Source organism: Hydra vulgaris, chromosome 01, assembly GCF_038396675.1.
Source record: "Hydra vulgaris chromosome 01, alternate assembly HydraT2T_AEP".
Lineage (NCBI taxonomy): Eukaryota > Metazoa > Cnidaria > Hydrozoa > Anthoathecata > Hydridae > Hydra > Hydra vulgaris.
The window spans coordinates 40,054,907-40,068,251 of record NC_088920.1 but is presented as its reverse complement, the minus strand read 5'-3'; the positions used below and the strand labels follow the sequence as shown (position 1 = coordinate 40,068,251).

The 13,345-nt window shown below is 28.2% G+C and overlaps 1 protein-coding gene across 1 annotated transcript in view; it reads right to left on the bottom strand.

Moving 5' to 3' along the window:
- Window positions 1-13,345, bottom strand: part of LOC100202416 (propionyl-CoA carboxylase alpha chain, mitochondrial) — a 92,693-nt gene that overhangs the window by 11,295 nt on the left and 68,053 nt on the right. Inside the window, exons 18-19 of the mRNA XM_065788153.1 lie at window positions 7,196-7,246; window positions 5,804-5,869 (exon numbers count right to left, since the gene is read on the bottom strand). Of these exons, the coding sequence (XP_065644225.1) occupies window positions 5,804-5,869; window positions 7,196-7,246 (117 nt within the window). The remainder of the gene's footprint in view (window positions 1-5,803; window positions 5,870-7,195; window positions 7,247-13,345) is intronic.

Here is a 13,345-nt window from a genome sequence, read left to right as displayed (position 1 = left end):
AAATATATAATAATATTTTATAAATTAAATATGATTATAAATATTTAAACTTAATTTTGAAGGAATTTTTTTTTCTAAAATAGTACAGTTGACTCGATATCTCGACTACTCTATATCTCAAACTTTATTTCCATGTATTGTTAAAGAAATAAATTATAAGGAAATAAATTATTTTTAAATACCGAATTTAGATTCAATTTTCATTTTTTGTAAAATTAGTCTAAATAACTTTTAGCACCGTTTAAAATTAAATTTAATTACAAACAGATACTTTTAAATACTTTCAAAATATCAATAGTTTTTAAGCTCTAGTAACAAATAAAATCTTCATATTTACAACACATTAAAAGCAAAGGGTTTTAAAGTATTTGTTAATTGTTTTTTTATACTTGTCAATACTTGGTTGTTGTAAAAACGAACACATTTAAGTGAAAAACTTAAAGGCCAATATAATGGCATGGGCTTTATCTGAAAGTAGAAAAGTGAATGTTATCAATAGTTTAGAATATTACTTTTATTTACGCAAATCATTTCTAGTCTACACTTAACTCTAAAATTAAAAATGACTATAATATGCAAGAAATCCACTGAATTTCAAAAAATTTTATATTAAATAGTGACTGGCAACTCAAAAAGTCAACAGGCGACCTAAATTAGCCAGCCGGTTACTTTCAGTTGCCTTCTGGCAACCGACCAAAAGTCCAAGTGTATACCCCTGTGTGTGTGCTTTTATATACAGTATCGGACAAAACGAGTGCAACCAAATAATGCTAATTTAGTTTCTTTATATAAAAGTGCTGCATTTTTTCAATTAGAGAAATAACTATGTAATTGTTAGAGACAAAGTTCTTCAAGTTTTATTCATTACAAAGTTCATTATTTGTACACGAAAATTAATAAATTAATCAAAAGTATTAAAAAAAGTTGATTTCCTTCTGGACAAAACAAGTACAACTTGTTGACCAAGCTGTATTTTGCTATCAATATTTCGTGGCGAATCCTTTGTTGTCGACCACAGCCTTGGATCTTCGAGGCATAGATTCGATGAGGTGATCAATGAAACTCTGTGGAATCGCTGCCCAGGCCTTTTAGATTTGTTCAAACAGTTGATCCTTATTACGAACACCTTCACAATTAATTCTGCGGTTGACAATCTCCCACAGGTTCTCGATAGGGTTGAGATCCAGAGATTGAGGCGGCCAATCCATCACCGATAAGTGGTTGTCTTGAAACCACTGTTTGACTACTTTTACAGTGTGTTTCGGATCGTTGTGTTGCTGAAAAACCCATTTTATTGGCATATTCCATTCAGCATGAGGTAACATAACATCTTTCAGGATATTTTTATACATGAAACGGTCCATTATTCCATTGTTTCGATGTATTGGTTAGCAGACCGTTAGCAGAAAAACACCCAGACCATTACATTGCCTCCACCATGCTTCACGGTCTTATGGCAGTAACGTAAATTGAGGCGTTTTCCGGCCGGTCGATGTACACGGCAAATGCCATCGCTCCCAATGATGTTGAACTTCGATTCATCACTGAATAGGACAGTTTGCCATTTCTGCACATTCCAGTCAATATGAGATGTAGCAAACAGGAGTCTTTTCTTCTGGTTTTCTAGTGAAATCAGCGGTTTCTTTGCAGGGCGTCGAGAAAACAATCCGGCTTCAACAGCACGTCGTCTGATTGTTCGGTCCAATACAGGCAGCTCTAATTGCTTTTGTATCTCAACTGATGATATCCAGGGATCCTTCTTGACGGATCTGACGATCATAGAACGCTCTCTAGAAGTGGTGGAACGCAGTCTTCCACCTTTGTTATCTGCTGCCAACTTCCCCGTAGAACGATATTTGGAACATAGTCTTGATACGGTCCATTTTTTCACGCGATATTTATCACAAATACTTTTTTGTGACATTCCACTTACGTAATCGCCAATAATTTTCTTTCTTAGTTCCAATCCAAGACTGTCAGGAGCCATTTTTGCACTTGAAGTCATAAAAATAATAAAAATAAATAATCACGCTTCTCAAGGCTTACCGTGTTACATTTACCTTGTGATGGTACAATAATGCTCTGCGGAACACAACGTCTTGGTTGGATGTGGACTGTATTGATGTAATGAAACACTTGTTGTATTTCACTTCTTGTATTGATGTTCTTCGATAAAACACTTTGATAAAACTCACTTAAACTGTCTTGATAATACTGACTGATTGACTTCCATATACTGACTGAATTACATATCGATTTACATGTCTCTTATATAGTAAAATGAACCAGTGTGAACCTGTTCTGGAAGATTTTAGATGCTTCTGGAAGCTTCTGGATGCTTCTGAATGTTTCTGGATATTTCTAGATGCTACTGGATGCTTCCAGATGCTTCTTCTGGAAACTTCTGGAAGCTTCCTTTAATTATTAAAAAACTTCCGTGACTTTGACACGGACCAGACTTAAGAAAATGAAACAAACCAAAAAAGTTGCACTTGTTTTGTCCGCTGCAAAATGGCACTTGTCAACGAAATTCTGCCTGTGTGCTGTCACCTGTCAGCTGATTGCTCGTGTCATGGCATGCTATGACTCCAGACTCCTGAACTGTTTGCTGTGGTAGTATAGTTTGTTTTGTTTTTAAGACATGTAAAATTAGGAACACTTTATATATATATATATATATATATATATATATATATATATATATATATATATATATATATATATATATATATACACATATATATGTATGTATGTACATGCATATATACAGCCCTCGGAATTAGGGTCGGCATTCAGCAATGCTGACCTAAAAGTTTTTTATTTCTATGTTTTATGGTAACCGCTTTGTGCCAAACTTTTTTTGCCAACCTGATGCCAACCTCTAACAGCTTGAGGTTGGCAATAAATTGAAGAACTTATCTTTCCTAATTCTAAGGGTTGTATATATACGCACACGTTGCATTCTATAACAAATACAACACTTGTCTGTTAAAGAGAGATTATTATGTTAATTCATTGATAAAATTGTATTAAAATAATATTACAAAAAATATTATTTCTTTATTTTTTTTAATATGCATTGTTTTTTGAAAACACTGCTTAAAATTATAATTAAATTCTATAAAGCAAGTTAGACGTTTACGTGTTTTAAATTTATTTAAAAAAAAAAAAAAAAGAAGAGCAACCTGTAAGTCACATAGGTAAATTTGAGGGATCATAGCGCAACACATTACATGGTGATACATTAATTGAAATGTGGGAGCATATCGCGTCATTTCTTGTTAAATAAATGCACTACTAAAAAAATTTTATAGTAGTACACATACATGAAATGATGTGATATGCTCCCATACCGCAGAGCATAATTGCATCATTTTATTATTTAGTTGAAAAACTCAATATGAAAATTGTGCAAACATATGAACAAAAAGATCCAGATCGTCCTGTTAAAAAATTTTTCTTAAAAATATTTCCAGGGATATTTTAGCTAATCATTTGTTAGAAAGCAAAATGGTGTGGAAAGTGCGAATGAAAGCAAAATGGTGTGGAATGAATGAAAGCAAAATGGTGTGGAAAGTGCGAATGAAAGCAAAATGGTGTGGAATGAATGAAAGCAAAATGGTGTGGAAAGTGCGAATGAAAGCAAAATGATGTGGAATGAATGAAAGAAACCAAAATGATATGGAATGTGTGAAAGGAAGCAAGATAATGTGGAATGTGTGAAAAAAAGCAAAATAGTGAAAGAAAACAAAATGATGTGGAATGTGTGAAAGAAAGCAAAACAATGTGGAATGTGTGACTAAAAATGACTAAAAACTTTGATGATAATTCAAAAAGAATGATAAAAGATTTTTCAAAAAAAAAAAGAAAAAAAAAAAAGAGAATGATATGTGAAACCAAAATGATAATTCAAAAAGAATCTATCAAGCAGATAATAAAAACCACAAAAGTCAAACAAAAAATTTCTATAAAAAAATATAAAAAGTTTAAACTAAGTGCAATGATCAAAATATCTATGGGATTGCATTTGATTTTATGCAAAATTTGCCTTTTCCACCCAGGGATGGGATCCCATATCCCTGCTTCCACCCATCTCTGTCAAGGAGATTTTATTCTATGTCAACTATGGTTATATGAGTCTCCCATTTATTATTTTAAAACTGGTAAATCAGTACTTAATTCTTATTAAGGAGTTGCTAACAAAGGTCTCAATAAAGCATGTGCTGGATTGGTTATAAAAAAATATTGGCAATGATGCAAAGGAATTGCAACTATTTTCAGATAGTAGTTTCAGCCTGATTCAGAAAAATGTCTTGGTCTAAATTCTTAAATCACCACTGGTAGCAGAGCTAGGTAGCAGTATAAATGAGATGCAAGATATTACCTACGTATGAAGCCATTTATGTTATGCCAAAACATTTATCTATTGGAAAGTTTAAATTATGGGTCATTCCTTATGGGTCATTCCTTGCAAATAGCTTTATTAAAATCATTCTTGAAGGCCAACACTCTTCTTCATTTCCAGTTACTTCTGGGGTACTTTAAGGTTCTATCCTTGGGCCTGTTTTGTTTCTTATCTGCATTAATGATCTTCCTGACAACCTTACATCTAAAGTAGCTCTTTTTGCTGATGACTTAACTTTATGCTTTGTCTTGACAAAAATTCATCTCTTCTCAATTGCTTAGAACAGGCAATCTTGAATCTGATCTCACTTATTTAACAAATTGGGGCTCACAATAACTTGAAAATTTTAAGTCCAACAAAACTCATTTATATACTGCAAACAACTATCGCAATACAGTTGAAATTCCTATATTAATGAATGGCAACCATCTAACTGAGTCCTATTCTTTACAACTTCCTGACTACTGACTTTTCATGGAAACCATATATACAATCAATTGCTAAATTAGCATCTGCTAAGGTTGCTTCTCTTTATCATGCTTGCCATTTTCTTACTCCTGATTCCATTCTCTACCTCTACAAATCACTTATTTGTCCCGGTATGAAACACTCTGAAAAATCTCAAAATACATAGTTGGACCCGCTCTATCTGCTAAGCTTGAGCCTCTTATTGTTGTAAAGTCGCTTCTCTTCTCTTTTCTACAAATATTATCATGGATGCTGCTCAAAGGAGCTATCATCTTTAGCTCCATCAACTAAAACTCATTCTTGTTTGATTTGTCATTTAACAAAGTCTGATTCATTTACTGTATCTGTCCCTGCATGCTCTAAAAACTTTTATTCATCTAATTTTTTTCTTCGCACATAAACTCTTTGGAACTCTCTTCCAACTTCATGTTTTCCTGACTCATAAAACCTTCAACTTTTCAAGTCTTCTGTCAACTGTTTCCTTGCTCTATAACTCTATTTTTTTCTTTCTAGTAACTCCCAACTTAAGAGTGGTTGCTTGCAGCCTTGTTGGGAGAGAATCTGAATTTAAAAAAAAAAGTGGAGCGAAGATCTCTTTTGAGTTTAACATTTTATTTTTTCAAATTTAAATTATACTCTGCAAAATAATTTTTTATCAACAGCATTTTGTTATAAATCAATATCAAAAACATCGGACTATATTTTATTTTACTTTAATATTTGTTTCATTAAACATGATTAAAAAGCACTTATTATGATTTATGGAAATCCCATATTTCTGCAAACCCTAGCTGATATTTAAGAAGTAAACATTTGGTAATTAAATTAATGTAAAAATAAAGTTTTAAAACTTACTATAAAACAATACTTTTTGGTTTTTTAACTTTTATAAAAATACCCTTCCCTATCAAAATAAATGTTGAAAATAACCTTTGGTTTCTCAATCATAAATTTCCCCATATCCAACTGCTGACAAGTCAAAACATCAACATTAAACTAAAAGAAATAAAAACATATGTTAATAAAATTGTGTGTGTGTGTGTGTGTGTGTGTGTGTGTGTGTGTGTGTGTGTGTGTGTGTGTGTGTGTGTGTGTGTGTGTATATGATATTATTTTTTTATTGTTGTTATTATTAATGCTACTACAATTAGTATTATTATTATCACTATTATTATTTAACTGTAAAGTGTAAATACTGAAAACTTAAAAATACATTCAAGAAAATCTTAAACAGGCTACAATCATCAGGCTACAAAATCAATCCTAATAAAAAACATAATAAACCAAAACCTTAGTTTTTGTTGCTAATCTTATGTCTTATTGAAGGTAATTTTAATTATTTTAAAGCGTTGTAATTATAAAACATTTAAAACAAATTATTGATTGGTTGTCAAACAAATTAAACCAATTATTGGTTTGTTGTCAAACAAATTATTGACCAGCAAAAGTATATATTATAGGTGTTAGAAATTGGTGCCCCTTGGACTATTTTAATGTCCCGCTGAAAGGGGGCAACCAAACCGTGTTTATTTTGTCAGAAAAAATTAACAAAGGTTGGTTGTCCCCCCTAGATAAGTTTCAAAGTAAAGCTGGGTAGAGGATGCGGAATGAGAGGGGGGAGGTGGAGCGAGCGCTGATGCTTGGCACCTATTTTAACCCCCATATTAACAAAAATGTTCTAGTAAAATTCTTTTTTTAAAGATTATTATCATAATTCCTGAATCTTTAGCAAACCCCTTTCCTCCTAATGGTACCCAAACCATGTTAGTCTTTAAATTTCTAAAAAAAAATTACTTTTGTATTCATTAGTAATTTTGCACAAATAAGTGAAAATTAAAAACATTTACAAGGTGTCTTATGATACATTTTAAAATGCAATACAGAGTCAATTAAAAACAATTATAGAAAAAATGTTTTTTTTCCCAATACCCAATGCAAAAAAAATGGTTTTGTAATAAATCTGATACTGTTATTTTGATATTGTATTCCTGGTTTGTTATTAAGTTATTAGATGCAGAATTAAGACAGAAAAATGTAACAAATGCATCATTAGGATGACCGAACCATCACTTAAATTATGATTGTCTTACTAAATTGTTTATTTAAACTCTTTACATTCATTCTTATTTTGGTATCCAAAAGCTCTTTGAAGTTTTGGAGATTTTTCAACAACTCTGAATATAATCTTTAAAACAATGTATTCTATATAAATACTTTAATTTGATTCAATTCAATTTTTTAAAAAGTGTTTATACATTAAAGAAAAACCAAGTTAAAATTTAAAACAATGGTCAGACACTGACAGAATAATTAGTAACTCACTAGTGTTCCGCATAGCTGAATTTTATAAGATTGCCCTTTTCTTTCCAAAGTCTAAAATGTAAAGCAATATAATAAATCATCTAAACATAAGCTTTGTAAAAAGTATTCTATACATTTAGAGGATTTTAAATACAAGTAACAAATAAGTAAGTAATAATAAGTAACAAATACAAATTGTATAGATAATACAAGTTGTATAATATGAGATCATAACATGAAATCGATAAACATTTAAACATTAAAAGGAAAGCATTTACGAAAAAATAGCCATTTAAATATGAAAAAATAACCATTTAAAAATGAAAAAAAATAACCATTTAAACATTAAAAATTTAAACATATAAACATGAAAAGATAAACATTTAAACATGAAAAGGTAATTAGTTAAAAATGAATAAATAAATATTTAAACATAAAAAGATAAACATTTAAATATGAAAGGATAATTATTTAAACAACAATAAATCAAATTTAAACCAGGGCTAGGAAACCAGAGCTCGTTTGTGCCTCTTTTCACAGAGCTTTAAACAAAAATGCTGATGGAGAAAAAATATTGTTGTAAAGAACCTAATTGAAAGCTTATTTTTTTTTATTTTTTTTTTAAAAAAAAAAAAAAAAAACTTTGCAACAATTTATTAATATAATGCTTAATTATTTGTATCAAATTATTGTTAAATCATTATTTAAAGTAATAATTTGTGACATGAGAATAATAAAGGTTAAATCTCCACTTTTTGGTAGAATTGAGTTTTTGCACTTGTTATGTACCTTTCTATGAAAATTTTAAACTATATTTGAGATTAAATTATGAAATAATTGCAGAAAAAACATTTGTGTTTTAGTTTTATCTCCATAATGTGTGGTTTAGATTTTATAACAGGCTTAGATTTATAAAAGTGTAACTCCTAATATTAAAATAGGGAGGCTCTATCTCAATTAACCTATGAGTAACAAAAATAACTTTTTCATGCGATCACTTTCAGCCATTAAGAATACTTGATACAGCAAAATAAAAAAAAAGATGGCTAATGGCAGGGACATTTTTATAACTTACAATAACACTAGCTGCAAGAACCCTAATGTTTCCAGAGAGGATATATTTTGCATCAAATCACACAAAATTTAGGAAATTTTGAAACTCAAATGGGTCCTCAAATTTTTAAAAATTTTTTTTGGCTGTTGCATCTTACAAAGAAAAGTTAACTCAGCATAATTTTAGCATAATTTTTATATTGATCTGGTTTCCCAAAATGTTTTTCCAAAAACTTTTCATAATACTTTGAAAAAACGTTTTCCTTAATAAAATAAGAATTAACATGGGGAAAAATATGAAAATGAACATTTATAATGTTGTATTTTTTATGCTGAATTCAATAAATGTACTTAAAATGCTGAAATATTAGAGGAAATTGCTTAAAAGTTAATAAAACAACTAACATAAACCTACTCTGGGTCCCAATATTTTAAAACACCTCTATAAAATATTTTTTTCTTTACTGTTAATATTTTCAGTTGCTTATTATCTTACTAGGCACAAAATATCTAACTGGAAAAACATCTGAACAATACAATTTTATATTTTATATCTGAACAATATATATTTAATTTCGAAAATATATCATATTTTTAATAAGTTATTTAAAAAAAAAAAAGCTATTTAAAAAACTTGCAAATAGAATTCTGTAAAGTATTAAATTTGGTTTATAGTCTCCTTAATAAAAAAAAAAACAACACTTTTTTAAGTAAGTCTTAATTAGATAATCTTAACAACTGAAAAAAACATCCCATTTTGTTTTTATATAAAAACTGAATGTAATATTGATGTGCATTTGTTTTTAATATTTTGACTACTATACTTTGTAAAATTTTATAAAAATTAGTTTATAAAAAGTTCAGTTTTATTTTAAAAATTTATTTATTGGTAAAATTGTATTTGAATTTTAACAAATTACCAATTACCAATTTAATATATATATATATATATATATATATATATATATATATATATATATATATATATATATATATATATATATATATATAATATATATATATTATATATATATTATATATATACATTATATATATATATTATATATATATATTATATATATATATAAATATATATGTATATAAACTGTATATATATAAATACATCTATAAATAAAATAAACAATATTTACCAGTGAAAAACATTATTCCACAGAAGGATTCTAATAAAGGTTTGAATTATTTCTATATTAAAAACATTTTTTTTTACTGAAAATAAGTAGGAAAGAAGAATTCTTTTTTTTTAAGGAAAAACATTTATACCAAGTAATTTATCTTTTTAAGACTTGTTTAATGACATCAGATGCATGTGAAGGCCAACAAGATGTTATTGAAACTTGATATTGATGCATGTAAAGGCCAACAAGATGTTATTGAAGGCAATGAAGAAAAAATAATTACACTGTAACATTGAACTTAACAATCAGACTTAACAATATGTAAAGTCTGATAGTTTATTGTTACAAGCTTGTTATGATCCATTCAATAAACATACAAAGAAAATCACAAGTAGATGTAAAATTTAAATATTTAATTATATATACTTTTTTAATTTGTGTTTTTCAAAACATAAAACAAAATTTTAAACAATGGTGCAGATAAGCTTTAAACAATTACTTTTAGAAAATCTTGGCGTAGTTACGATAAGAGTAATATCATGCTGAGAATGTCATGAAATAGTTTGAATATTGCTCTCAAGAAGAAACTTTGCAAACCTTGTAAACATAAGATTGCCAGAAAAGAAGATCTTAAAAAAGAAAAGCTAAGTCAGGGTGAACAAAATGAGGATTTTCTAATTTCATCATTCAAAGCAAAATGAAACTACAAGCAAAAACAAACTACAGATTGTACAACACTATTGAGTTAAACAGCAGATGATCCAATGTTTACTTAACTATTAGTGTCTTGCTTTGAAAAGCTACAAGCTCATTCTTTTATTGCCCACTCTAAATAACAGTACCTTAACTACCAACTAAAATAAAATATGGATCAATCAGACATTATCATTATTGGAAAATTTGATGAAAATTATGCTTTTGTAGTTCAAGATGAAATACGGAGCTATCACTGAAACACCCAATAATGTTCTTTACATCCATTAGTAATATACTATAAAGATGATAAAGGTGTACTGAAACATTTCTTACTATTTTATATCTGACAACATTGCAACTAACTTATGTGTACAAAATATTTTAATTAATCATACCAATATTAAAAACAAAATTTCCCAATCTGTTTAAATTACATTTATTTACTGATGGTTGCGCAGGACAGTACAATAAATTGTAAAAACTTTTACAATCTAAGCCATTTAGAGAGCAAACTTGCCCTTAAAGTTGAATGGAACTTTATTTGTCATGTCCCACAGAAGTCACCATGCAATGGGATCGGTGGTAATGTAAAAAGTAAAACAACCATACAGAAACCAAACTCTCACATCAGAAGTAATGTATGAACTTTGTATTGAGAAAATCAAGGTTGTTAACTTCATTTGCATAAAGGGATTGGACTTACAGCTGCGACATGAAGAGCAAAAAGAAAGGTACGCTGGTGTGACAACTCTACCTGTGACAATTCTTACAAAGCTTTTATCAATTTATAGATCTTGGAGATAACAAGGTTGGGGCAAAGAGGTGTAGTACAGACACTATCTATACAATAGTCCACCATCTTAAAAAGAAAGAAGATAGATTTCAACCTGATATTGTCACTTAAGGAGGTTATGTGGCAGTAGTCTATGATGATAAGTGGTGGCATTGTAACTGAAATCAACCTAGATTAAGTTGACGCTAAAGTTATGTTTCTCCACCCAAAAGGTCCATCAACCTATTTTAACTGGCCTGAAAGAGACGACTACTGTTTTATTCCCAAACCAACATAATGAAAAAACTGCATGCCCTACAACCTTGTTCTAGTTCTAAAAGAAACTATGTGTTTGAAAATGCTGAAATGGAAGAAGTACAAGTAAACTGGCAACAATACCATGACCTAATACAAACACAGTCAAAATAACTTACATTTTCGACACCTTTGAAAATCTTGTTTATTTAAGTAACTTTTTAAATTACAATTAATTTATTTTTGTTTTACAAATATTTTAAAGGAATTTCTTGAAAAAATATCTTTGAAATTAAACTTCTATATGTTTTGGAGTGTTTTGAGATATTGGGCCAAAAAGTTAAGTTATATTATTTGTTGTTTTTAAGTTATATAAGTTGTTTTATTAATTTTAAAGCATGTTCCGTTATTATTTCACCATTTCAAGTACATTTATTGAATTCAGCATCAAAAAAACATTATAATGTTTATTTTCATTTTTTTACCATTTTTATTTCTTTTTTGTTTTAAGGATAACATTTTTTCAGAATGTTATAAATACCAGGTCATTTGGGAAACCAGGTCATAATTAAAAATTGCAGTATCTTGTCAACCACTTAACATTTTAGGCTAAAATTTTGCATGCGATATTATTTTATTGATAGGAATCAAGTGTCAAAATAAAAAACAAAAAAAAAGACTCATGGTTCAATGGACTGGGTGATTTGATGTGGAATTACTCAATAGAATTATTACTTGAATAAAATAAAAAAATTAGTGAACATGTAACCAATCCTATTTATTATACAAATTCTAATAGTTTCATATATAAATTATACATTTATATTATATTGTTATAGATTTATACAAATAATTATAAATTTATATAATTAATTAAACTCATTTATGTAATCAGTTATGGCTCAATTATACGATTAAAAAATGGAGCTTTTTAATCAACCCATATGCCAAAAAAAATGCCTTTAAAAACTTGTGTCTATATAAATGTTTTAATTTTATTGAACGTGATGCTTTATGTTTGCATGCAATGCAGTAAGCGTATAAAAAAAACTCAAGCATGTTTTATAGCATGGTTTCTTTATTTTCAATTCATTGAATCCTACTTAGCTTATTTAAACCTACACATACTACAAATAATAATCGTGTTAGTGCGCCTAAAATGATCAATTTAGATATAAATAATTTTCTCTATAAAAAAAATACAGTGAACTCTTATTTTTATAAACAATAGTTTATAATCAATATATTGCTCTTTTATATAAGAGTATTTTAGAGTATTTTTTTTAGAGTATACTGCTAAGTAGGGTTGAAATGTTGCTGCAGATTTTGCTCAAAATTTCTGGAAATTTTCAATAAACTTACTTTTAAAAAATTCATTTCTTTGTTTCAAAAATATCTGTTTTATCATTGAAGCATTTGGGTACTCTTTAAATATATCAACCAAAAATATAAAATAATAAAGACCCACAAGCAAAAAATGCTTTACACAACTTTTAGTTAAATTTTTATAAACAAGTTTATTAATTTAAGGTTCACACATTTTTTTAAAAAAGCAATCAACACTCAATTACTTGATGTTTTCCCAGTTAGCCTGTCTTTTGAGCTTATATATAACATATTTCTAGCTTTTACTTCACCTCAACGGTGTAAAATATTCACAAAAGACAAATAATAAAATTTTCTTTAGATTAACAAATTTTATTGTGTATTTTTGTAGAGTGTTTTAGAGAAAAAAGATTTTTATTTTGTAAAGATTGCATTAAAAAAAATTAAACACAAAATTTAAAGAAAAATAAGAAGATTTTTATGTATAAAAATTGTATTTTTAAACATTTTTACAAAAGATACATGTTATAAATGCACTAACTGTGTGATAATAACCTACCTAAAAATAACATTTGAAAATACATTTGATCTGAATATTCAGTAAAATAATAATAAATTAATTTGCTTTGTATTATACTTATAAAACACACCCACAAATCGCACACTATTGGTTGAAAAATACAGTACACATTTAAAACATAATATTTTAATTTATTGTTTCAGTAAAAGTAAGTAAAAAGTGCTCTAGCAAGGTTGTGGTGAGTGAGACTCAAGTCTTAAAAGCACTTACTTAAACTTAGCTTATGACCTCAAAATAATTCTTTATTTTTATTGCTAACTATATTTTTAAAAAGTTCAAATTTAGAAAAAATGTTTCTTTACTTTTTGTCTTCCATTAATCAATGCTGTTAAATCAAGTACAAATTGTAACAT